At 43.8% G+C, this 23,895-nt stretch overlaps 1 protein-coding gene across 2 annotated transcripts in view; it reads left to right on the top strand.

The window, feature by feature from the left end:
* Nucleotides 1-23,895, top strand: part of B4GALT6 (beta-1,4-galactosyltransferase 6) — a 73,080-nt gene that overhangs the window by 34,383 nt on the left and 14,802 nt on the right. For both annotated transcript variants that reach the window (XM_045781847.2, XM_087869900.1), the window contains one exon: nucleotides 18,505-18,629. In XM_045781847.2, coding sequence (XP_045637803.1) covers nucleotides 18,505-18,629 — 125 coding nt within the window. The remainder of the gene's footprint in view (nucleotides 1-18,504; nucleotides 18,630-23,895) is intronic.

Below are 23,895 nucleotides of genomic sequence, written 5' to 3' on the forward strand. Positions count from 1 at the left end.
CTTCAGAGTGTAGGAATAGAAGGTACATTTCTCAATCTCATAAAAGCCATCTATGAAAAGCCTACTGCAAATATTATTCTCAATGGGGAAAAGCTGGAAGCCTTTCCCTTAAGATCAGGAACACGACAAGGATGCCCACTCTCGCCACTATTATTCAACATAGTACTAGAAGTCCTTGCAACAGCAATCAGACAACAAAAAGGGATCAAAGGTATTCAAATCGGCAAAGAAGAAGTCAAAATGTCTCTCTTCGCAGACGACATGATACTCTATATGGAAAACCCAAAAGAAGCCACTCCCAAACTATTAGAAGTTATAGAGCAATTCAGTAACGTGGCGGGATACAAAATCAATGCTCAGAAATCAGTTGCATTTCTGTACACGAATAACGAGAACGAAGAAAGAGAAATCAGGGAATCCATCCCATTTACAATAGCACCAAAAACCATACGTTACCTTGGAATTAACTTAACCAGAGATGTAAAGGACCTTTATTCTAGAAACTATAAATCACTCTTAAAAGACATTGAGGAAGACATAAAAAGATGGAAAGATATTCCATGCTCATGGATCGGAAGAATTAACATAGTTAAAATGTCCATGCTACCCAGAGCAATCTACACTTTCAATGCTATCCCGATCAAAATACCGAGAACGTTTTTCAAAGAACTGGAACAAATAGTCCTTAAATTTGTATGGAACCAGAAAAGACCCCGAATCTCCAAGGAACTGTTGAAAAGGAAAAACAAAGCTGGGGGCATCACAATGCCGGATTTCGAGCTGTACTACAAAGCTGTGATCACAAAGACAGCATGGTACTGGCACAAAAACAGACACATAGACCAATGGAACAGAATAGAGAGCCCAGAAATGGACCCTCAGCTCTTTGGGCAACTAATATTTGATAAAGCAGGAAAAAACATCCGGTGGGAAAAAGACAGTCTCTTCAATAAATGGTGCTGGGAAAATTGGACAGCTACGTGCAAAAGAATGAAACTTGACCACTATCTCACACCATACACAAAAATAAACTCCAAATGGATGAAAGACCTCGATGTGAGACAGGAATCCATCAAAATTCTAGAGGAGAACATAGGCAGCAACCTCTACGACATCAGCCTAAGCAACCTTTTTCATGACACATCCCCAAAGGCAAAAGAAACAAAAGATAAAATGAATTTATGGGACTTCATCAAGATTAAAAGTTTCTGCACATCCAAGGAAACAGTCAGAAAAACTAAGAGGCAGCCCACGGAATGGGAGAATATATTTGCAAATGACACTACAGATAAAGGACTGGTATCCAAGATCTACAAAGAACTTCTCAAACTCAATACACGAGAAACAAATAAACAAATCAAAAAATGGGCAGAAGATATGAACAGACACTTTTCCAATGAAGACATACAAATGGCTAACAGACACATGAAAAAATGTTCAAAATCATTAGCCATCAAGGAAATTCAAATCAAAACCACACTGAGATACCACCTTACGCCAGTTAGAATGGCAAAAATAGACAAGGCAAGAAACAACAATTGTTGGAGAGGATGTGGAGAAAGGGGATCCCTCCTACATTGTTGGTGGGAATGCAAGTTGGTACAGCCACTCTGGAAAACCGTGTGGAGGTCCCTTAAAAAGTTAAAAATTGAGCTACCCTATGATCCAGCCATTGCACTACTGGGTGTTTACCCCAAAGATACAGACGTAGTGAAGAGAAGGGCCATATGCACCCCAATGTTCATAGCAGCAATGTCCACAATAGCTAAATCGTGGAAGGAGCCGAGATGCCCTTCAACAGATGACTGGATTAAGAAGTTGTGGTCCATATATACAATGGAATATTACTCAGCAATCAGAAAGAATGAGTTCTCAACATTTGCTACAACATGGACGGCACTGGAGGAGATAATGCTTAGTGAAATAAGTCAAGCAGAGAAAGACAACTATCATATGATTTCTCTCATCTATGGAACATAAGAACTAGAATGATCAGTAGGGGAAGAAAGGGATAAAGAAAGGGGGGGTAATCAGAAGGGGGAATGAAACATGAGAGACTATGGACTATGAGAAACAAACTGAGGGCTACAGAGGGGAGGGGGGTAGGGGAATGGGATAGACCGGTGATGGGTAGTAAGGAGGGCACATATTGCATGGTGCACTGGGTGTTATACACAACTAAAGAATCATCGAGCCTTACATCGAAAACCGGGGATGTACTGTATGGTGACTAACATAATATAATAAAAAATCATTATTAATAAAAAATAAATAAATAAATAAATAAATAAAAAAAAAAAATTTAAATAAACATCCTTTTGAATTGCTTGTTTGCCCTTGGATTCTAAAGTCCTATCTGAATGTGTTTTTTATGTCTTCACATGAGTATTCTTTATTGAGGAAATTAGCCTTTGCCTGGCATATTTGTAGGATTTTTTCAGTTGAGTGTACATCAGAATCAGTTGGATAGTCTTTTAAAATAGAGATTGTAGGGCTCCACTGTCAGAGTTTCAGACTCTGTAGATCTCGAGGAGGGTCTGAGAATTTTCATTTCTGGCAAGTTCCTAGGTGCTAGTGATCCTTGGCCCACACTTTGAGACCAACTAATCTAGAATAGATCCTGGCTATACTGAGCCTGGGGAACTCTTATAATTCTTGGTCCCATCCCATAAGTGATTTTATTAACCTGACGGGGGCATGAGTATTTACAAAAAATTCCTGGTTGCTTCTAGTCTTGCTCTCTCTTTGCTGTCTTATAGTAGAGAATGAAGCTGTGATCTTTGTGGCTCTACATTTGTCATGACTTTGTTATTGTAGCCTTGGTTTTCTAAAAATGAATGTTTTTGTCTGTGTAGTACTGAAACCACTAAGTAATGTTCTGTTGAAATATTGATTACAATAATTTCATTTTCATAATTTGCATATTCAAGGATTTATAGTTTTAGGAAATCTTTCTGTTCTTGGTGTAGTTGCCATTTTCTTAATTACTGCTTTATGGGTACTAGTTAAACTCTGTTTAAAAGCATCTGCCTGCCAGGCCTTCCTACTAGCCCTGTCCTCCTCCAGGCCCATAACTTGTAATTGCTCCTGTCCTAGGGCTTGCGGGATTGTGTCAGGGCTGCTAGGCGCCGCCTTTTCTCTGAATGTCCTGGTGCTACTGTTCCTTATCACTGCTTCCGTCAGTCTTACGTTTTCACAAGAGAGGATCACATTGGTTTGGCAAGCCACCTTTTCACAGAAGGCGTCCGCATGGGCTGCTGGCTTTGGGTCCATCAGCAGCCCCATGTCCAGTTAGAAAATCAGCCACATACCCATAACTACTTAGAAAGGGGCTATGGGTACAGCCAGTGTAATGAGACTTCTTGCAAGAGGGCCTTGCATGGACCATCCAGGAGAGCCCCTTCACTTAGTCATGTGACCTCTGCAAAGGGGAGCCTCACTTTACCTATCTGTAAAATATGGGAGTGTAATATCAATTTCACAGTGTTGCAAGGCTACAAAGAAGTGTAGTGCTTGAAGCTTGATAGACATTAGTTTGATATTCCCTTTCTTTCTCACTGCTTTGAGGGTGCCAGACTTCGTAATGATGAAGGGGGTATGAGAAACCCAGGAGAAATGGGTGGAGTTAAGGGGTTCTATACTTAGCTATACATCCCAAATTTATTTTTAATTAACAGGATTATTTTCCATCTGTCATAGAGAACAGCATACTAAAATACCTAAGTATAAAATCTTATAATATCATACAAAATAACTGGATACAATACCTCCCTAAATAATAGTTAAAGGAAGTCTGTGTAGGAAGAAGTTCTCCTTTGATGAAAACTGTGCAAGTATGATGATACTTAATTTTCCTACATTCACCAAAAGTGAAGTTAAGGCTTAAAATTGGTGTTTGATTATCTAGCTATAACTTTTTAAAAAATTTTTCTCTAGTGTAACAATGGGGCTAGCAACACTGCATTGCCATAAAGATAAAGTTGGAACTTTTCCAGTTGGAATTCAGATAAAATTGATTTCATGGATTTCAGCAATGTTTTACATTCAATCAGTTACACTCTAAAACCTATTTTAATGTGTGTTATTTATACACTATGAATGACTTGTCAGTGTTAGTATTTATAGATTTTCCAGAGGGCTTAATCCACTTTCAGCTTTTTAAAATTTATGTGAGACTCTCCATGCTAACAAAGTAGAAATTTCACTTTATCTAGAGGTTAAAAATAATAAGTGCTTAGGGTGGATGTTTTGATTTTTCTGAGTAAAGTAGAGCTAGAAAATGTCATTTGTGTACTTTTCAGAATGAAGGTAGCCTTACGTGGAATTTTCCTGTCTTTTAATTCTTAATTCAACTAGAATACATTTGCAGCAATGTTCATGTATTTTGTCCTTACTGTTGTGGAATAGTTCCCTTTAGGGTTTAAAAACCTGATAATTGCAATAGTTGCTAGACTTAGGAACATAACGAAAGCTATAAGGACTTTTTGAGATGAGTTTAAATAATTCAAATGAAAATCAGCAAAGAGGGAAAAGGTAAATAAATACACTTCAGAGAAGCTCAAAGACTGTTTAATGTGACAAACCATTGTGCATATGTTTTTGTAAAAAGAGAGACGGGAGCCATTTTAGAGTAAACCACATGTGGTGGCCCTGGGTTGTTCACAGGGACAGGCAGAGGAGAAACAAAGCTGAATATGATCCCGTGTCTACCAGCCAGAGCAGGTAACGCGCTCAGAGGAAGGCAGTATGCTTACTGCTGTGAATGGATTCTTGTGTGATGAAAGGAGTCAGTGGTTCATTCTAGCAGGAGAAGGGAGACGTCAGTGAGAGGGGATGTCTTGCAAGATCGTTCAGTGGGCAGCTGAAGTAGCAGTGTCAGAGCACGAAGGGCTCTGTGTTTTGAGAACAGAGGGTCGTATGCTGTGATTAGGGCAGGTGTGTGGTCGGGCATGTGGGAGGTGAGGCTGGACAGGGAGGTGAGGGGCCTTGAGGGCCATGTGGATTCTGTGAATCCCTGGGCATCCGTGAGATAGGCCTCGGAGGGAGCAGAGCCCCTGAGCCTATTTGCTAAGGGTTGATTTATGGCCTCTATGCATATCTGTAGGGTGAGGGTGCACAGTTTTCAAAGGGTTGGGGACAAAAAAGGGTAAAACAAAAACAAAAACCCCACTGCTTTAAGCAGATGACTAATGTGACTAAGGTGGTATCCAGAAAGATTATTCTGATGAGGAGCTGAAAAGTGGATGAGAATGGGGAGGTACTAGACTCTGGAAGACCAGTGAGGAGCTTTCTGAGGGGGCCAAGAGGAATGATGAGAGCAAGTGCTAAAACCGTGGCATTGGAGAGAGGACAGGGCACCAAAGAGAAGCACCAGGGGTGCCATTGGCCGGATGTGGTGACCAACTAAGAGATCAGGGCTCATGGGAAGGTTTCTGGCTTGGCGACTGGTCACTGAAACAAGTAATGCAGGATAAACATCACATTTGGGGAATGGGAAGTTAATGAGGAAGTTAGCATTGGGCCCCTTCTTTTTAAAGCTCAGGAGAGTTGATGTGGGGTCTGAATTTCATCAGCGAGATCCAGGCTGGAAATAGAGGAAGTGAGACAGGATACTAAGGGTGGGTCCCTGGAGAGCACCAGCACTTGTGGGGGCAGGGGGTGAGGGGGCATCTGTAGAAGAAGGCACACAGTCATGGGCCGAGAGGAGTCAGAGGACAGTGTCCCAGAGGCTAGTGAGAAGAGTGTTTCAAGGAGAGAGTGTTCTGTCTTGTGACATACCTCAAAGCAGGTGGAAGGACGGCCTGTGAAAAGCCCTTGAATTTGGCATGAAGAGGGGGGAGGGCGACAGCAAGCACAGTCTCAGTAGAGGGGTGGGCTAAGAGGCAACATATACTGTCTGGAGAAGTGACCCAGAGGTGTGTGAAAACTAGTTCATTTAAAAAAAAAAAAAGTTTGGTGGGAAAGGGAAGCAGAAGGGGGTAAAGTATCGGGAGGAGGTGAGGGCAAGGGAAGAACTCTTTGGGAAGATGTGGACTTGAGCGAGTTTTAGGCATTACAGAGAGATAAGAGATGGGGAGTGTAAAGGAGGAGAAGGGAAGTATCCACGGAGCCAGATTCTGGAGAAATGTACAGGAAACAGAAATCTGCTCAGGTCAAGGAATTAGCCTTGGAAAGCAGGAACCGCTTCTCCCCTGAGGCAGGAGTACAGTTCATTTGGCGATGAGGTGGAGAAAGTTAAGGGGGTTCATGCCTGTTGCTTCTGTGTTCCTAGTAAAGTGGGAGGCCACATACATATGAGAGGTTGACCAAGAAGGACTGAGCAGCATGAAAGGGAGAAGAAAATATTTAAAAAGTTGTCATAGCGGAGTCACCTAATCACAAATGAAAGGTGACTAAGTGGTTAGCTGAGAGAGCCCGCCTACCCTGGGGGGTCAAAATGCACAGATATTGTGATGCTTGCTTTGTTGAGAGCTTACCGTGTTCAAGGCAATGTATTGGGTACTATCACTTAGGATGAGGTTAGTGTGTGTGCTTATGTGCTTTTCTTACTGGTGTTATTGGGTAGAGGATTCAGGCATGGACAGTTATTGCTGAGGCGTGTCAGGTCAGCAAGGGAGGGGAAGGAAGAATATTTGTGAGCGAATAGGTGTGGCTTAGTCCATTTGGGCTGCTAAAACAAAAATACCATAGACTGGATGACTTAAACATTAAGTATTTATTTCATCATCAGGAAGGCCGGAAGTGTTAAGATTAAAGAGCTGCAGCAGATTCAGTGCCTGGTGAGGACCTGATTCTTGGGTCACAGATGGCCATCTTCTCACTGTGTCCCCATGAGGTAGAAAGGGCGAGGGATCTCTCAGATATCTTTTATAAGGCTCCTAATCCTGTTTATGAAGGCTTTGTCCTCATGACCTAATCACCTTCCAAAGGCCCCACCTCCCAATACCACCATATTGAGGGTTAGGATTTCAACATAGGAATTTCAGAGAACACAGACATTCAGCCTGTTACGAGGGGCTGTGATTGGGTAGAACTCACGGAGCTGTGTTTCTCTAAGTGTGGCCAGGGATCATCCGTGCCAGAATGAGCTTGGGATACTGGTTAGAAGTGTAAGCCTCTCAGCCGAACCTCAGATCCACGGGGAAGGTCAGGTTTCCTGGTTGCAAACCCCAGAATACAATCTGGCTTGGTTTGAGGGGAAGGGGTATCTGTGAAAGGATACTGGGCAGTCCTCGGAAAGCCTGGCTGGCCACAGAGAGGATGAGAGGCTGCACGGCCGCGATGAGGCCCAGACTCCCCCGAAGCATCTCTTGCTTTCACTCAGCAGAGTCACAGTTTCCACCATGGTGCTCGGGTCTGGAGACCAGAAGTGCCCCTAAAGCTGGAAGCTTCTGCCAACTGGTTTTACCAAAAGGTAGTTTTGTAAAGTGCCCCTGTCCTCGTGGTGTTCTCTCCTGTTCTGCTGGTGTATGTGGTCACGTGACTGCTCCTATCGGCTAGAGAGGATGGAAGAGTGGGTTCTAGCGTCTTCCTCTGGAAGGCAGGACTCAGTGGTGGGCAGTTCAAGCACTTGAAATGTGTTCACATGAAGCAAACACGATCCAGGGTTATCTACTGACAGAGGAGTTTTGAGAATGGGGCCAGTCACCGTCATTCTAAACAGCCATGCCTGCTGATTCTTAGCCATACCACCAAATTTAGTGAGCTGCTTTATTAGAAGACCAGATAGATGGGAAAAAGTAAGAATTTGGCAGAGAGAACTTGAAGCCAGAGCTGACTGGCTTTCAACTCTGACACTGCCAGTCGTTCTGGGTGACAGTGATGCTGAGGGGGTGAATACAGATCTGGGTTTGTAAGGATGATGGACAGGGAGAGGTACTCAGTAAACAGGGCTGGATATTCGAAGGTGGTATGATTAACAATCAAACTTCAAAGGGGGTGGAAGTAAACATTTTTTTTGTAAAGTGTAGGTGTAAGTCTGTGGAACACCTTCTTTATCCCTGGCTCCAAGACTGTAGACTTAGGAAAGTGAGCACTTAGCACAGTTTGGAAGGAAGAACACTTGTTCATTTAAGATGATTAGTGAGGTGATATTCTAGAAAAAACACTGAGGTGCGGCATTTGGAAATTTCTTGGCAATGAAATGGTTCCAGAAAACACATTTGAAATCATAGGAGGAGTATATGACATACTATATTTTCTTTTTTCTTTTCTTTTTTTTCTTTGCTTTTCTTTCCTTCCTCCCTTCCTTCCTTCCTTCCTTCCTTCCTTCCTTCCTTCCTTCCTTCCTTCCTTCCTTTGCATATATTTTCTTGACAAGACACACCATTAATTACATGATGGCTTTTTGGGAACAGGAAGAAGCAGTACACTAAATGCACCCATTGTGGGGTATGCCCTGTGTCAGTGTGCTGAAACATTAAACGAGTGCATGTGTCAGAGTTGAGGAAATAAGTAATAGTTGTGGACTGTGACTCTAGAGGAGGTTGTCAGCTTCTCAACAGTCGGGGACTAGGAAAACCGTGTGGAAAAATGTGCTAAAGGCTGTGAGACCTTGGGGGCTGGAACAAAGGCTCATTGGGTGGGTTAGAAGGCAAAGGTAGGGACAAAAAGCAAAGACTGTTACCTGCAGGTTTCAGTTAGTCATTCAGATTAAAGCAGGAGAAAACCATAAGCAAAGGAGAAAATTGGGTGTTAAGAACTGTGTGTTATGGGCAGGATTAGGGGATGAAAACTTGGGCTGGCTGGGGGCTGTTATTTTGGGTCATCTACATGTGGGACACCTTTTGCACAAATGTCTTATAGATGTATTTTAGCTCCTGATGGAGCCAGCGGGTGGAGACACAGGTAGAAAGGAAGCAGAAGAAAGAGAGGTAAGACAGAATTTGGACATGGCCAGCTTTGCCCTTCCTACCCATTCATTCATTCGTTCGTTCGTTTTTTCATTCATCCCTCCAGTGTGCAGGCATTGGTCATGCGTGGCTAAAAACCACTCTGTGTTTAAAATACTTAGATTTGGGGGGCGCCTGGATGGCATTAAGTGTCTGACACTTGGTTTCAGGTCATGATCTCAGGGTCGTGAGATTGAGCCCCACATCAGGCTCCATGCTCAGTGAGGCGTCTGCTTGAGAGTCTCTCTCTCCCTCTCCTTCCGCCCCCTCCCTGCTTGCACACTCTCTAAATAAATAAATAAAATCTTTAAAAAAAAAGAAGAATTCTTAGATTTGGTTACTTCAGTAGTTGAGTAAGAAATTACTTGTGTAAACAGACATAAAATTCCAAAAGTTGGGGTGCCTGGGTGGCTCGGTTAAGCGTCTGCCTTTGGCTCAGGTCATGGTCTCTGGGTCCCGGGATCGAGCCCCATGTCAGACTTCCTGCTCAGTGGGGAGTCTGCTTCTCTCTCTCTGTCTCTCCAATAGATAAATAAATAAAATCTTTTTAAAAAAAATTCCAGAAGTTGAAAAGCCTAAGTAATTCCCCATTGGGAATAGGCAGTTTCTAGTGTTGGCTCCAAAGGGGGCAGTGGGTGACTGGGGACAAGATGGCTGTAACCGAATAGCCTCAAGCTGTGCTCAGGCAGCTGTCCAGAGGGTGGGGGAGAGGATGTGCTCTCTTATCATAACAATAAAAATTTGACTTCGGAGTGGAATTCACCCAATGGGATATTTCTTTAGGAAATTCAGGTCTTTCTCAACACTGTCATCAGATCGTTCGACTGTGCACATTTGAGGGCAAAGTGGTGATAAAAAGCCAGGGTATCCAGAGTTAGGCTTTAGATGCCAAAAAATAGATAATAGGTCCTAAGCCCAGTGAAGGAGTCACAGAAAGCTGTTGATTTATAGGGAAAACAACTCTCTGGCTAGAGATAATATATGCCTTAAATTTTACTTGAAATGTAAGAAAAAATGTAAATATAAGTAATTCATATGTATTGACTATTCTTTTAAGATTAAATTGTATTTTAGTAGAAAAAGTAATATCCTAAGTCATGTCATATGATACCTCAAATGCATACTACCATGAGCCTGTGGTTTGGTCCTGTATGTACCTGATGGACCCCAGAGCCATTTAGGTTTCCAAACTGTGTGGCATTATTGCATAATTCATCATTAAGAAATTATAGTAAATGTCATATATAACCAATGGTGCAACTAAGTTTTTCTCATACATAAAAGAAATAGTTTGGCATGCAGGCTTTGTTGCCAGGACTAATGGGTAGCTTACAGTTGACTTTCATGCTTCCACTTGACCCCAGTTAGGGCCCTGCTCTTTCCTTTCTAACCCCATTTCTGCCTTCCAAACAGTGAAAAATCAAGATTTGATAAATTGTTATTTATGTGCTGATAGCACTGCTAGATACACTGTTTTCAGCAAATATATTTATTTTTCGACCTTTTAATTTCTCTCCTTTTTTTTAAAAAGATTTTATTTATTTATTTGACAGAGAGAGACAGCCAGTGAGAGAGGAAACACAAGCAGGGGGAGTGGGAGAGGAAGAGGCAGGCTCCCAGCGGAGGAACCTGATGTGGGGCTCAATCCCAGAATGCCGGGATCACGCCCTGAGCTGAAGGCAGACGCTTAACAACTGAGCCACCCAGGCGCCCCTTAACCTTTTAATTTCTAATTGGGGAACGAGCACATGTGTCATTGGAAGAGCTCAGATTAGCACAGGTGCGGAGTGAAGATTGGGGGTTCTCTGTGAAGCTCAGTGGGTCCTTCCTCTCCAGTTGCCCTGGAAATCTCAACAAATGAAATAAAGGGGGCTAGGCTGGCTGACTGCTTACTTCTCTACAAGTAAAGAGAGATGTGTCCTCTCCTGGTTTCACAGCACAGGAATGCTTCTTTGAGTGGAACCTGAAGGGGACATCCAGTATGTAAAGGAGGTGAAAGTAGTTTCAGTGTGTGCAGTGGTAGGAGGACCCCAAGTCCTCCCTGACCACAGGCTCACCTTGAGAGGTTTGTTTGGAAACCACATCAGCAGTAGTTCCTCTGCTCAGTGCCTCTTCCAGGCCATATGCCCCTTTCCCGTCACTTCCTGTGCATGGGGTCTTTTCCCCAAGACCATGTGTTGAGAAGCAGGAGCTGGTGTATTAAGAAGACCCAGATTATGACCTGCTGAATGGGGCACAAGCCACCTACATGGGGTTGGCAGGTAGCTCCCTCAGCATCTGAGCTCCCAGTTTGGGGATGTGAAACCCAAACCCATGGGGTTGTTTTTTTTTTTTTTTTTTTAAATGATTTTTTATTATATTATGTTAGTCACCATACAGTACATCCCCGGTTTCCGATGTAAGGCTTGATGATTCATTAGTTGTGTATAACACCCAGTGCACCATGCAATACGTGCCCTCCTTACTACCCATCACCGGTCTATCCCATTCCCCCACCCCCCTCCCCTCTGAAGTCCTCAGTTTGTTTCTCATAGTCCATAGTCTCTCATGTTTCATTCCCCCTTCTGATTACCCCCCCTTTCTTTATCCCTTTCTTCCCCTACCGATCAACCTAGTTCTTATGTTCCATAGATGAGAGAAATCATATGATAGTTGTCTTTCTCTGCTTGACTTATTTCACTTAGCATTATCTCCTCCAGTGCTGTCCATGTTGTAGCAAATGTTGAGAACTCGTTCTTTCTGATAGCTGAGTAATATTCCATTGTATATATGGACCACAACTTCTTAATCCAGTCATCTGTTGAAGGGCATCTCGGCTCCTTCCACGATTTAGCCCATGGGGTTGTTTTGACGAAAGTTTCGGTTTCAGGACGGCCCCACAAAGGAAGTAGACTTAATAACTTACAGATCCCAGAAGCAAGGGGGCGCAGTGAGCTGGGAGAAGGGCAGCACTCTGTTCCACGTGGAGTGAGCAGGAGACCGAGCAGGGGAGCCAGCACCTAATCGCTTAAATAGAGTGGTTGGGGCAGAGGTCACTTAACTTTGTTGTGGTCTTCATTCTACATGGTTATTTTAAAAGGTGCCCTAGCAGAAGCAAAGAGGAACTTATGGCGGAAATCCTAAACTCAGGTCCTTATCTAAGTGTCCGGATTGGGGTGTGAGCAGGGTTATCATACTTTGAAATGCCCAGGCAACAATTCAGAAAAACAAAATTGTTTTTTCAGAAGAACAATAGTTGTTTTTCTCACCACATTGACCCCGTGATGCCTAGGCATTAATCTTTAGAGATCATAGGCACTATTTGGACAGTGGAGATGTTGGACACTGGCAGGGTTTTTGGTCACCCAGTGCATAAAACACTTGAGCAAAGCAAAAATGGCCATCAATAATATCAATAGACAAACAACAGTTTGAAATGCTGTCCGTAACTGCCCTCCCCGTTTGTTCAGGTCCAGCCACGAAAATAAGCCAAAGCCCCTGGATGAGGTTAAAGTAGGTATCTGATGAAACACTTGGATGAGATTATGGAATACTTGTACCTGTTGGGCCATGCCTTGTAAATTTGTCTGAAGTTTTCCAGAATTATTAATACACATGGAGCAGGTGGGGCCCTTCCCAGCACATAGAGCTCCTTCCCTGGCCAGTAGGTAACCTAAAATGGCATGGTTATCCAGAACTGTCTGTGCTAGAGAATCAGGTGTTTGTATCAGGGGTAGTCTTTGATGTCGAAGCCCCGTGTGTTCAGCAGGGCAGCTGACAGGTTGGTGTTTGTCTTAATAATTTGTTGTGTGCCCGGTGCGGTGGCACCTAGCCCAGCTCCAGTGAGGGATAGCCGCAGAGCTCGGCACAATATAACGGGGTTGAATTCTGCATGGTTTTGACGTGAGGGGCAGAGAGATGCACGTGCGGCATTGTGTTCAGTGATTTCTAAGGGAAGCTCCAGCGAGCCTAAAGTACATTGATGTGACTAGACAGGACTCTTGGGGGCTGGCACGGAGGCAGACGCGTTGGAGGCTGAGCGAAGAAGTACACGTGCAGAGAGCCACGTATGTGTGACGGCCCCAGCGCACTGCACCCACAGTGCACCCTGACTGCTTAATCAGGGAAGCCAAAATCAGTTGGAGGTTCCTCCTGGGTGGTTGGGCCTGAAGGCCCAAGACCATGGGGGTGGTTCTCCTTGGGACGGGGTGGAGATCACACTCATCCATGTGGTGTTGGTGTCGGTGCCTGGGCGGATGGAAGATTGTAAAGGGCACTGGGGGCCTCCTGCCAAGTATCACGTAGTGCTCTGCAAAGTGTCCTGCGTGAGAGCAGTTGAGCAGTAGAAAGAGGCCAGGCAAGCCATAGGGACACTTGGGGGCCTTTCTGCTGGTCAAATGGGGACAGGGTCAGTAAATCAGCTTGGTAGGCCACTAACTGGGGAAACAGCCTTTTTTGAGCCTGGTAACATGCCTAGCAATTAAAGTGACCCCCAAAACGAGCTCTGATTTCTGCCTATTGTATAAAAATATGAAGACTGTTGGAAGGCTTGAATGGAAGGACTATGTATTATGTGTGTCCTAGTGGATAATTAGAGAGCTGTATGGGTGATTGTCCCCCAGAGGAGAGGCAAGCTCTGGGGAACTGCTGGGTCCCTAGAGCAGTGGCCTTAGCAGCTTCCACTCTTGGAGGTCAGAGTATGGGACCTCAGATCCTGCTGCCAGGGCTGGGACATTCTGTTTGCCCTCGTGGTGGGCTGGGAGTCTTTTGAGGAGCCCATAGCGCCTGAACAAAGGCTTCTGACTTGCGTCTGAGCTGTCTCGGATTAGAGACCCCTGATCTCCAGAGCTGCCCATACAGAGGGGCCTGTTGGTCATTGTATGTGGGAGGGAGCTGAGTCCAGAAGCCAGTCCTCCAGGGAGACTGATAAGGGGCCTGGAAGCCCTATATCTCCTAGGGCCCTCTGTTGGGTCACTAGCTGGAGGGGCAGAGGGGCCGTTTGCCTTTACTGGCAAATAAGATCTAGCCTTCAGGAAAATTATCTCTTTCATGTCTAGCTACAGCATTGATGTCGTCTAATGCCCATTATGCTGCATCTAACGCTATAGTGATTTGTAACAATATGGCCTTATAATTGAAGGGGGGAGGGGAGCTTTAAGAAGAACTCCTTTAGAGGGGCATGGGTGGCTCAGTCGGTTAAGCCTCCGACTCTTGATTTTGGCCCAGGTCATGATCTCAGGGTCATGGGGATCCAGTGAGGTCATGGGATCCAGTGAGTTGGGCTCCCTGCTCCACAGGGAGTCTGCTTCCCTTCTTTCTCTCCCTCTGCCCCTCCTCCCACTCTTACTCTCTCTCAGAAAGAAATAAATAGATCTTTAAAGAAAAAAAAAGAACTCCTTAGATTCTGGCCCCAAGGACACCTTCTGGGTTGGAAGTGGTCGGGTGCGGGGGGGGGGGGGGGGAATCTGCAGAAGCAAGATGTTCCGCAAGATGTTATACGCATTGATCCATCCCAGTTTTACAGAGGAGGAGGCATGCTTCACCCAGGCTTGTCCACTCACAGTGAACCTGACCTGTTGTAACTGAGATGGATGGATGGGCCTGGGGCCCAGCCGTACGGACCCTCGTTAGGAGAAGCGGAGCCGCCTTGTCCTTATCCCTGCGGACTCCGGAGACTTGTTGGGGAGGTCTCTTCCTGAGAGTCTCTTCCCTTTTTTGTCTTCATCTCCTGCCTTGGTAGCTCAGTTCACTTGGGAGTGCTGTTGCTGTGGTGATAAGTCCGGAGTCTCCTCTAAGGTGTTTCTAATAAAATAGGCCTTTAGTACCTTGTGTGGTTTTTTTTTTTTTTTTTTTTTTGTACAAATTATGAATTTTGGGGTCTTTGGCCAATCTGGCTAGGGCAGGCATCTCAACTGCTGTAACCAAGAGCTTGGAGCCAGTTCCAGAGACCTGTAAGAGCCAGTTAGCACTCTTCTCCTCCTCCCCATAGGCAGATTTTTCTAGAAAACCTTGACATTTCTATCCTGTGTAGTTACTTGTGTCTTTCTTTTCACACTGGCGGTTGGACGTTTTGGTTGTATGGGTAGTAACCTGGGATGGAGGTTGCCACTTCCCTAACTCATATACTGCCACCTCCTGTTCCAGGCTGTCCCAACCAACCCTCCAAGTGGTCGGGGTTCACCTTCACCAGTGCGACATGTGTCCCAAGCCTCAGGAACGTAGCAGCCACGATGAGGCATGGTGATAGGCCACACTGCTCAGTACAGCCCCGGCCATTTGAGCAGGGGTCCTACAAGGGTCTGGTGGTTTTTCAGCCTCCTCTGGGAACTCAGGAGGAGCTGCTATCCTGTGTTCAGGGGCCCTGCTTTTAGTGAGAATTTGTTTTGCTGTATACCACGCCAGGGGTGGGACTCCTGATATCCTGTGGGGCTGGGGGATCATTTGCAACAGCAGCAAGGAATGTGGCAGCATCACGAGTGCTGGCCCAGCAGCACCATGATACACTGGGTAGAGCTGCCCCTGTCGTGTGTCAGGGCAGGCTTTCCAAGCTCAACACCCCAGTCCTACGCACTGCCACCGTAGGCCCAGCAGCCAGCCTCCCCTTGTGGCACTAATCTAGGGGAACTCTCCTTGCTCCTAGGATCTGATAGCCGCATCCCCTGTGCCTACCTGGGGAAAGGAGGCAGAGCCCTGGTGTTCGTGGTTAGCTCACCTGGACCCAGTGCTGGGACTTACGCATACGAGTATTACCAGTTACCTCCAGACCTGATACGTAGCAAGGACTTGTTTAGAGACTTGTGGGAAACACACCTACCTCAGACTGGGGCCTGCTGGGGGTCGTCTCTGCAGGGGAGTCTGACTTTTACAACAGTGACAATTCAGGGTGGGGATTTGTGGCAACACCTGGCCGCCACAGTAGACAGCGGTGCCCAGCAATGCCACAGACTGCCAGCAAGCTGGGGCTCCTTCCCAGGGAGACGGAGCGGTCTTGAGAGGCAGTTAGTAAGCCATTTGTAGCTCCAGGGCTTTGTATGGGGATACAGACCGCACCCACAACCCCATCCTCATTGCCGGTTGTGTTGAGAAGCGGGAGCTGGTGTATTAAGAAGACCCAGATTATGACCTGCTGAATGGGGCACAAGCCACCCACGTGGGGTTGGCAGGTAGCTCCCTCAGCATCTGAGCTCCCACTTTGGGGATGTGAAACCCAAACCCATGGGGTCGTTTTGATGGAAGTTTCAGTTTCAGGACAGCCCCACAAAGGAAGTAGTGTCACAAGATTTAATGACTTACAGATCCCAGAAGCAAGGGGACGCAGTGAGCTGGGGGAAGGGCAGCTCTCTGTTCAGGTGGAGTGAGCAGGAGACCGAGCAGGGGAGCCAGCACCTATCACTTAAATAGAGTGGTTGGGGCAGAGGTCGCTTAAGTTTTTTGTGGTCTTCATTCTACGTGGTTATTTTAAAAGGTGCCCTGGCAAAAGCAAAACAGGAACTTATGGAGGAAATCCTAAACTCAGGTCCTTATCTAAGTGTCCGGATTGGGGTGTGAGCAGGGTTATCATACTTGGAAATGCCCAGGCAGCACTCCAAAAAACAGAGTTGTTTGTCTCATCACACTCCACGCCACCCCACTGAATTCGTGTTTCCTCTTCCTGCTGTCTCTCTGATCACACTGTCAGTGTTCCCAGTGGTGGCAGTCTTATCTTGGAGGCCTGTCTCCTTCCCCCACTCCCATAGTAATGTTGCTGTGACCCCTGGCACGACAACATCATGTCACTGGGTCGTCTTTGGCCTTCAGCCAGTAAGAGATGCGATTTCAGAGGAAAGAGCAATAAGCCCATGGGAAGGCTGCTGCGGGACTCTGAGGAATGTGCGTGGTGGGGCAGTTGGAAGGGAGGTGAACTCTGGGTACCTCGGGCGTTGGAGGAAGCAGTGGCCACTGGAGGCCCTGCCCACCGAAGAGAGAGAGAAGGCTTGCCTCCAGATTTGCCAGCGCCTGTGTGTTTGAGATGAGAACTAAACTAAATGAGGCTGGAGAGAGCTGTTGACCACAATGGCGATCGCCGCTGGATCGGGTCCTGTCAAGGTGGAAAATGGGCAAAGAAATCGGTGTCACCAAGCACATAGAGAATCCCAGCTTCAGTGACTTCTCTGAACTGCCTGTAATTCAGCCTAATGACTATCATTTTTGCAGTCACGCATACCATTAAGTGCGTCAGATTTATTTGTGTGAATTTTATTTGATTACGGTGGTAGATTCTGTTTTGGTCAGCGGAGTCTGTACTTAGGCTAATCAGTCTCATGTCGCGACCTGCCCCTCTGCACGTTCGCAGGTTATTCTTTCCTTTAGGTGAATCTTGTCACGTGGAAGGCCGAGTATTTGGTTATAAAAGACCACAAACATTGTCCGGAGAGCTGGCAGACATGAGAAGGTTGCACATTTTTTCCCCAGCTTACCCTTTGAAATGTGGACATTTGTATTTTAAAATACTTCTCTCTGGCATGCCTCAGTGCTTAGTGGAAGCTGCTGGTATTCCTGCCTACTTAGGAAGAAGGGAGGGATGGGAAGAGAGGCAGCTGTGAAGCCTTAGAATATAGAACCACAGGAGAAAGGGAAAGGGCTCTCTCCAGGAGGAGCTGAGGATTTTATATGGGGAATCAGGGCCACTCAGGCTCAGAGGACGAAGTGGGAAACCTCATTTGTTGGTGCATAGTTCATGAGACGAAGAGGGAGACAGAACTTAGTTCTGTAAGTTCTTAGTTCTGTTTTTGATGGAGTTAATGGGAATGGCTTTCCATCCAAGAGTCATTCCTGTTTTAGTGGCACGCGGCAGAGAAGCTGCTAGTAGAAACACCTCCAGAAATATATTTGTTAATTCAGAGAGTGAATGCCTACTAGGCCAGGAATATCTTAAAAGCCTAAAGTTTTCCGGTTTTACGTATCAGGTGGATACTGGGTAGGTGCGAAAATATGAATTTACTGAGTTGTGTTTGCAAATTCTCTGAAGAAATGGGAGTACAGTAGGGGAGAGTGATACTAGCCAACGTATATTGAGCGTGTACCTTTGTGGCTGATGGCTGTGCCTGGCCGTTCACACGCACTATTTTATCCAGTGGATGCAGCCACACTGGGAGGCAGGTCTCACCATCTGCTTTTACAGAGAAGGAGGCTGAAGCACCGAGAAGTTCAGTAGTGTCCCTGGTGCACAGAAGGTAGGATTCGGCGGCTCCCTGCCGGTCTAACTGCTTCGTTACCTCTCACGTACCGTGCTCTCATGCCGCCTGTGTGGATCACGTTGAATTTAAAAGACTTGAATAAGTTCTAAAATTACAATAATAAGCTAATTTGTAATGACATGCAAAAGTTTCCCAAAGAATAATAAAATATTCACTGTAGTCCTCAGAGCAAAAAGTTTAAACAATCTGATTTATCTTTGGCTGATTTACCAAAGGTAGTGGCGTGATCGTATGATGTATCATCCAGACCAAACCTGAAAGGGGGTGATACTAACAGTTATGTGGTGATAACAGGAATAAACCGTACTGTCCTGGTAACTAAGTTACGCCATCGCCCAACTGACTGTTGTTTGTCTTGCTTCATATTAAAACAGTTCTTCACGTGTTTGACCTTCTAGGGGGATTCCTCAATGTCAATGTAAGTGAAGTCAGTTTTGATGAAATTCATCAGCTCTTCTCCAAGGATTTAGATATTGAGCCAGGAGGTCACTGGAGGCCTAAAGACTGTAAACCCAGATGGAAGGTGAGGTGAATTTTTTCGTAAGTAATGTAATTGTTCCTGTGCGTCTGAGGGAGGAAAAGTGTGCTTGGTTCAGAAGATATAGTGAAATTTATTTGTCTCTGAAAATTTAAGACTTCAGAATTTTTGTCTTTAACGTGTAGGTATTCACAGTCCAAGGATGATTTAGTAGTGTTACACGTGACGACTCCAAGCGTACCCGTGTGTTTACAAACTCTGTGCTCCTGTGTTGTCCCTCGGAGACCCTGCTCATAAGTACCTTGTTGGAGATTGGCTTGGAAAACAGATTTTTTTTCCTGTTTTCCCCGTTTCCTTCTCTGCCTTCTGCTGCTGTCCCGAATGATTACTGTCACCTGCAGGCACAGCCGCACCAAATCCTGGAACTGCGACTTCCAGCTGGGCCCACGCTGGGGTCCTCACAGTCCCAGAATCCTAACGAGGCGGCTCCGAGGTCCCGGGGGGACACAAAAAGGAAAACTTTGGGTTCTTCACCCCTATTTCATTCAGAAGGCAGAGCACAAGCTTTTTATCTTTTTGACACGTCAGAGTTCTAGTTAATGTTGTGTTTGAAAAACTATAAGGGAACGGGTCTGCCTCCGCTGCTTAAAATAAATTGAAATCACAGTTGCTCACAGTACTGTGAAAGTGGCTAGTGAGTGCACATTCCCGTACGGTGGTTACGTTTGAGCATTCACATAATTCAAGTGAAAACCACGTATGATTAAATCAAATGTGTGTCCTTAAGGATTGTGATATAGCCTTCATTTGGGAAGAGTTTTCAGTTCCTCTTTTCAATATTAGTATTTTCTAAAGTATTTGTCTTTTCATACACAAAATCACTGCTGAGGAGGAGAATACAGATAAAAGCCCTCGGACTTAATTGGCCTTGAACTCTTTGTGTTTGGGGAAGTGTGTTATTTATATCTGCATCCGTAAGGCAGGACATTTATCTTGTCTAAGATAAGCACTAAACCCAGTTTTGTTGAATGGCGGTTACGAGATAAATAAATGCCTCATGACAAATTATTAAATAAATGTTTGGGTTTTTGTGCTTCAAACACATTGTAAAGCTGCTTAAATGGATTCCAGTACAAATTTTGGCAAATCATTCATTTTACAGTTGTCTGGTCAGATTCTGTTAATAAGTGAATCTTCATATTTCATGATTGATTTTTCTAATACTTGTAGATAAAATAGGGCCGAATTCACACAATTCTACTTTTTAAAAATGTCCTGGGCAAATAAATGATTTTTCTTACTTGGGTGATGAGTGTGTATATTGAATACTAATGAGAGAAAAAAGCACAATTAATCACAATGGCTGTGGGGTGGCAAGGTCTGTTGATGTGGGTACTGCATACTGCTCCAATGTACACGGTGTGGTATAGTGAAATAATCTGGGATTGAAAAAATTAAGTATTCTTGTTCTTTCGTCATTGGTCTATATCAGACACTGGATTTTAAATTTTATGGTTTTCTTCTTCTCATTTTCTGGGAGAAAGGTATATCACACACAGAAGTAGTTCCTGTTTAAAGATTTTAGTAGACTGTGAACTCCACGCGAATGACTAGGTGACAATATTGGAAGTGCAGTTCCTAGGAGCAAGCTAATTCAGGGATCTAAAAATAAGCTTATTTTATTTAGGAACCGTATGGTAATGCTGCTCTTATTTCAACTTGACGCAAACCCTTCTCAGAATACAGTTTCTAGTTCTGAGCTATGCAGCTAAAGGTAGGAGAGGAAATTTGGACATCATTCAGAGGTGACTTGAACTTGCCATATTTAATTGAGTAAGGACTCTCCCCCTCCTCTCCCTGCCCCGGACTTGTTTACGTTCTCCTAATGTCCCATTCCAATCTTGGAACAGAGCTGAGGGAGAAGGAGAGAAAAAATTACTAGATTTATGTTACACATGTGCTACCAACTTGATTCTTCATATTTGATGTTCTTTTTTTAAAAAAAAATACCAATTAAGTTCATTGATGGCCAATTAATTGGAACTGAGATCTTCTAAATCTGATGATTTCAGCAATTCTCAGGTATTTTTGAACACTAGAGGTTCAAGTGGAAAAGTCAGCACACACTGGAGGCCTTATGGAGGGAGGCAAGCTTATTTCTATAAGGGGACTTGAAGGGGAAGATGGTGATGCTTTTCCAAACATTAAAAGTAAAGTGTTCACCTGTGGCATTGCCTTTCCATTCAGGGGTCAGGGGGAGGTCTGAACTGCTTCTGCCTAAAACCTAAGGGCTTAAAGAACCAGGCAGCTGCCCACTGCACATTATCTGCTCAGAGGCATAGGGTTCCATTTCTCATCCCAGATGGCTCAGAGACGAGTCTTAGCCACCTGTTCAGAACTACCAGGGTGTTTAGTAAAAATGACGATTCTTGAACGTAATGCTCAGACATTCTGATTCTGTTGCTGGAAAGGGATAAGAACCTGCCGTTTTTATCAAGTGCCTCCTGTTTGAGAAGCTCCTGTAGATACTGGAAATGGAGAGGCAGAGGGAGATGGACCCAGAAACACTGCAGGAGAATGAGAGCACAGCGGCTTCTGCTGTGTTCCGTCTTCGTCAGTGGCAGAGACCAGTGTGCCCTTGCTGGAGGCAAGCGTGAAGCTGGTCGTTTAGGGACACTGTAGCTGCTGGTGTGCTTGAAGTTTGGAAGTAGGACAAATACTTGGTGGGAAATGTATGTAGAAAACATTTTTCTTGCTAATCTCTTCATGGTGAATATAAGAGAAAATAAGCAAGTGAGAAAAATAGGTGCATAAATTCAGTAAGATTAGTGGTTTAAAATGAGCGCAAACTGAATGGGATAATTTTGCTTGAATAAGAGGTGGTGAGGAGAGATTCATGAAGACAAAGTGTTGTTTTGCAGAAGATAATGACCAGATGTTGTGTGTCTCCACTGGAAATGCATCAACAGGAGAGTGGCTCCAACAGTGAATTCAACCTTGAAATATATTATTGCAGAACACTGAGACCTTCATTTTCTAGACAATAAATTGTAAACTGTTGAGAATGTCATTCCACAGCCACAAGAAGGGACATGCGAAATGAATTTTTAAGATACTGGTTAGCTTTATTTTAATAAAAACTATTCAGAATATTTGATAGCCATCTCATTAAAAAATGGACATTTGTTTGCTATTAAGACAACAGTTTAGCTTATTTTGAATTTGCCAAGACAGTGGTAATTTCTTTTCTATTATTCTCAGTTTCTTTATAAGATTAAGAAAGAAAAACAACTCTTGATATTTTAAATGCTTCATTGAACAAACGACTGTATTAGGGACTATGACTTTGTCTTGTTTATTCTTATATGTTCAACTCATCAGTCAGTGCAGTTGTAGTTAATTAATATGGACTCCACAGCCATTTAATAGCTTCTTTCCTTAAATATCTATAATTCTCCTTAACTGCTTTTATAGCCCATTTACATTATGTCCTAGGTGGCTAACTTGTGGCCAAATTCAAAATGAGGAAGGGCAAGCTTGATGCTTATTTCTGCAGAAGATATCATGCAGATAAGGCCAGTGGTAGGGATCTGTTCTCACCATCTGACCCCTTTCTCTCCTTTGACTTTTCATAGCAGTTTGCTCTCCTAAGAGTGAACCGAGGGGTCCCTAATGGCTTTGGGAGTTGTATTGATTTGGGAATAGTGTGGCTCTGCTGGCAGTGGTCACTGACTCCCAGCAGCAGGTCCGAGTCACTGGGGAGGGGGCAGAAGGGACTCTTAGCTGTGGGGTAGCTTTGCTCCGGCTGCCTTGTCATCCTCAGTTCAAGAGGTGTCTTACGGATGAGCCAGATGGGAATGGGATCCAAAGTGGGGCTGGCAGAGGCACCAGAACCTCTTGAGTTCCTACCACATACCAAGTAGAAAACAGTGTGAACATGAAGACAGCAGTGTCATAGTGGCCATCATGCCTTCCTGCTACCTCATCACCATCAAGGAAAATTAGTGGTGGTGTTTCCAGTTTAGACATTCTCAGTTTTGCTAAACTACATTTTGTGGGCTTTTTAAAATAAAACTATTTTAATAACTGAAAAATTTCTCTCGTTTATGATCCTGGTAACGTAAAATACACAAGTAAATGTTACTTTTTTCCATTGACTATGTCTAATGTCACGTCCTAATTTCACAAATAGGATTAGGTCCTAAACCTGTGCCCTTTCAATTATTTGCATTTATTCATTCACTGGTAAAAATTATTTCATATAAGTGAATTTCAATAAGTCCCAGGTTTAACATTCCTACAAGATTTTCTGTTATAACCAGGTTAGACTGTTGGAATATAGAGTGACACATTAATATTGTAATTAGATATATTTTGACTGTTATGTTCTTTGAAAATCCAATGATTTGGGGATTTATAATTTGTATAAAACTTTTAATTTCAACTTGTATTAGAAAATTCACAATTACAATAAATCCAGCTTAGCTCAGAAACTGCTAAGAAAAGTAATGTTTAGAAAACATTTCATCTTTTTCAAGGGCAAAATCTAAATTGTAGGGCAGCTTAGTTTTTATGACAGAGTTTGGATCCAGGAAATAGAGGATTCGAATAAGTGATGGTTGACAATATTCATTTATTCTTATTTTATAAGAACACGTTTTAGATAGATGGTGTTTTTTAGTCTTGATTTTCAGAGTCCCAATACATTTTTTTTCCTATTAGAAGAAACATTGATTTACTGAGAAACTGTTTAATTTCCATATATGTGGGGTTTTTTTTGTTCTTTAGATTATGTAAGAAACATTTCTTTGGCTGTTTATAAAGGACACATTTCTCTGTTTTCTGCTGCTTACATTACTTTTTTTTGTTAAGCTTAACATTTTAATGTAATTTTATTATCAATTTCATTTAGAACTCAGCATTATCCTACCACCAAAATAAACATAACATGTATCAAAAATTTAATTGTGAATTTTGATTAAATGAAAAATGTTAATATAATTATGAAACTTCCATGATATATAACCCTAGGCCAGATAAGCCACATGTAGGATAGTAGATATTCAAGTGGAATCTCTTTTAAATTCAGTTTAAAAGCCATGAATTTATTATTTATGATCTACTTTAAAACCTAGAAGTTACTCTTGACATATCCCTTCCCCTGACTCTTCTTATCCAATCCATAATAAACCAGTCCTGTTAATTTACTTCTTAAATGTTTCAAAAATTCATGTACCTCTCCTCTTCACCCTCCCCTCAGTTCTAGCTACCATTGCCTCTTGACTAATTGTGTTAATGTCCTAAGCAGCTC

This window comes from Ursus americanus, chromosome 19 (genome assembly GCF_024610735.1).
Source record: "Ursus americanus isolate L20-20 chromosome 19, mUrsAme1.1.p, whole genome shotgun sequence".
Taxonomy (NCBI): Eukaryota; Metazoa; Chordata; class Mammalia; order Carnivora; family Ursidae; genus Ursus; species Ursus americanus.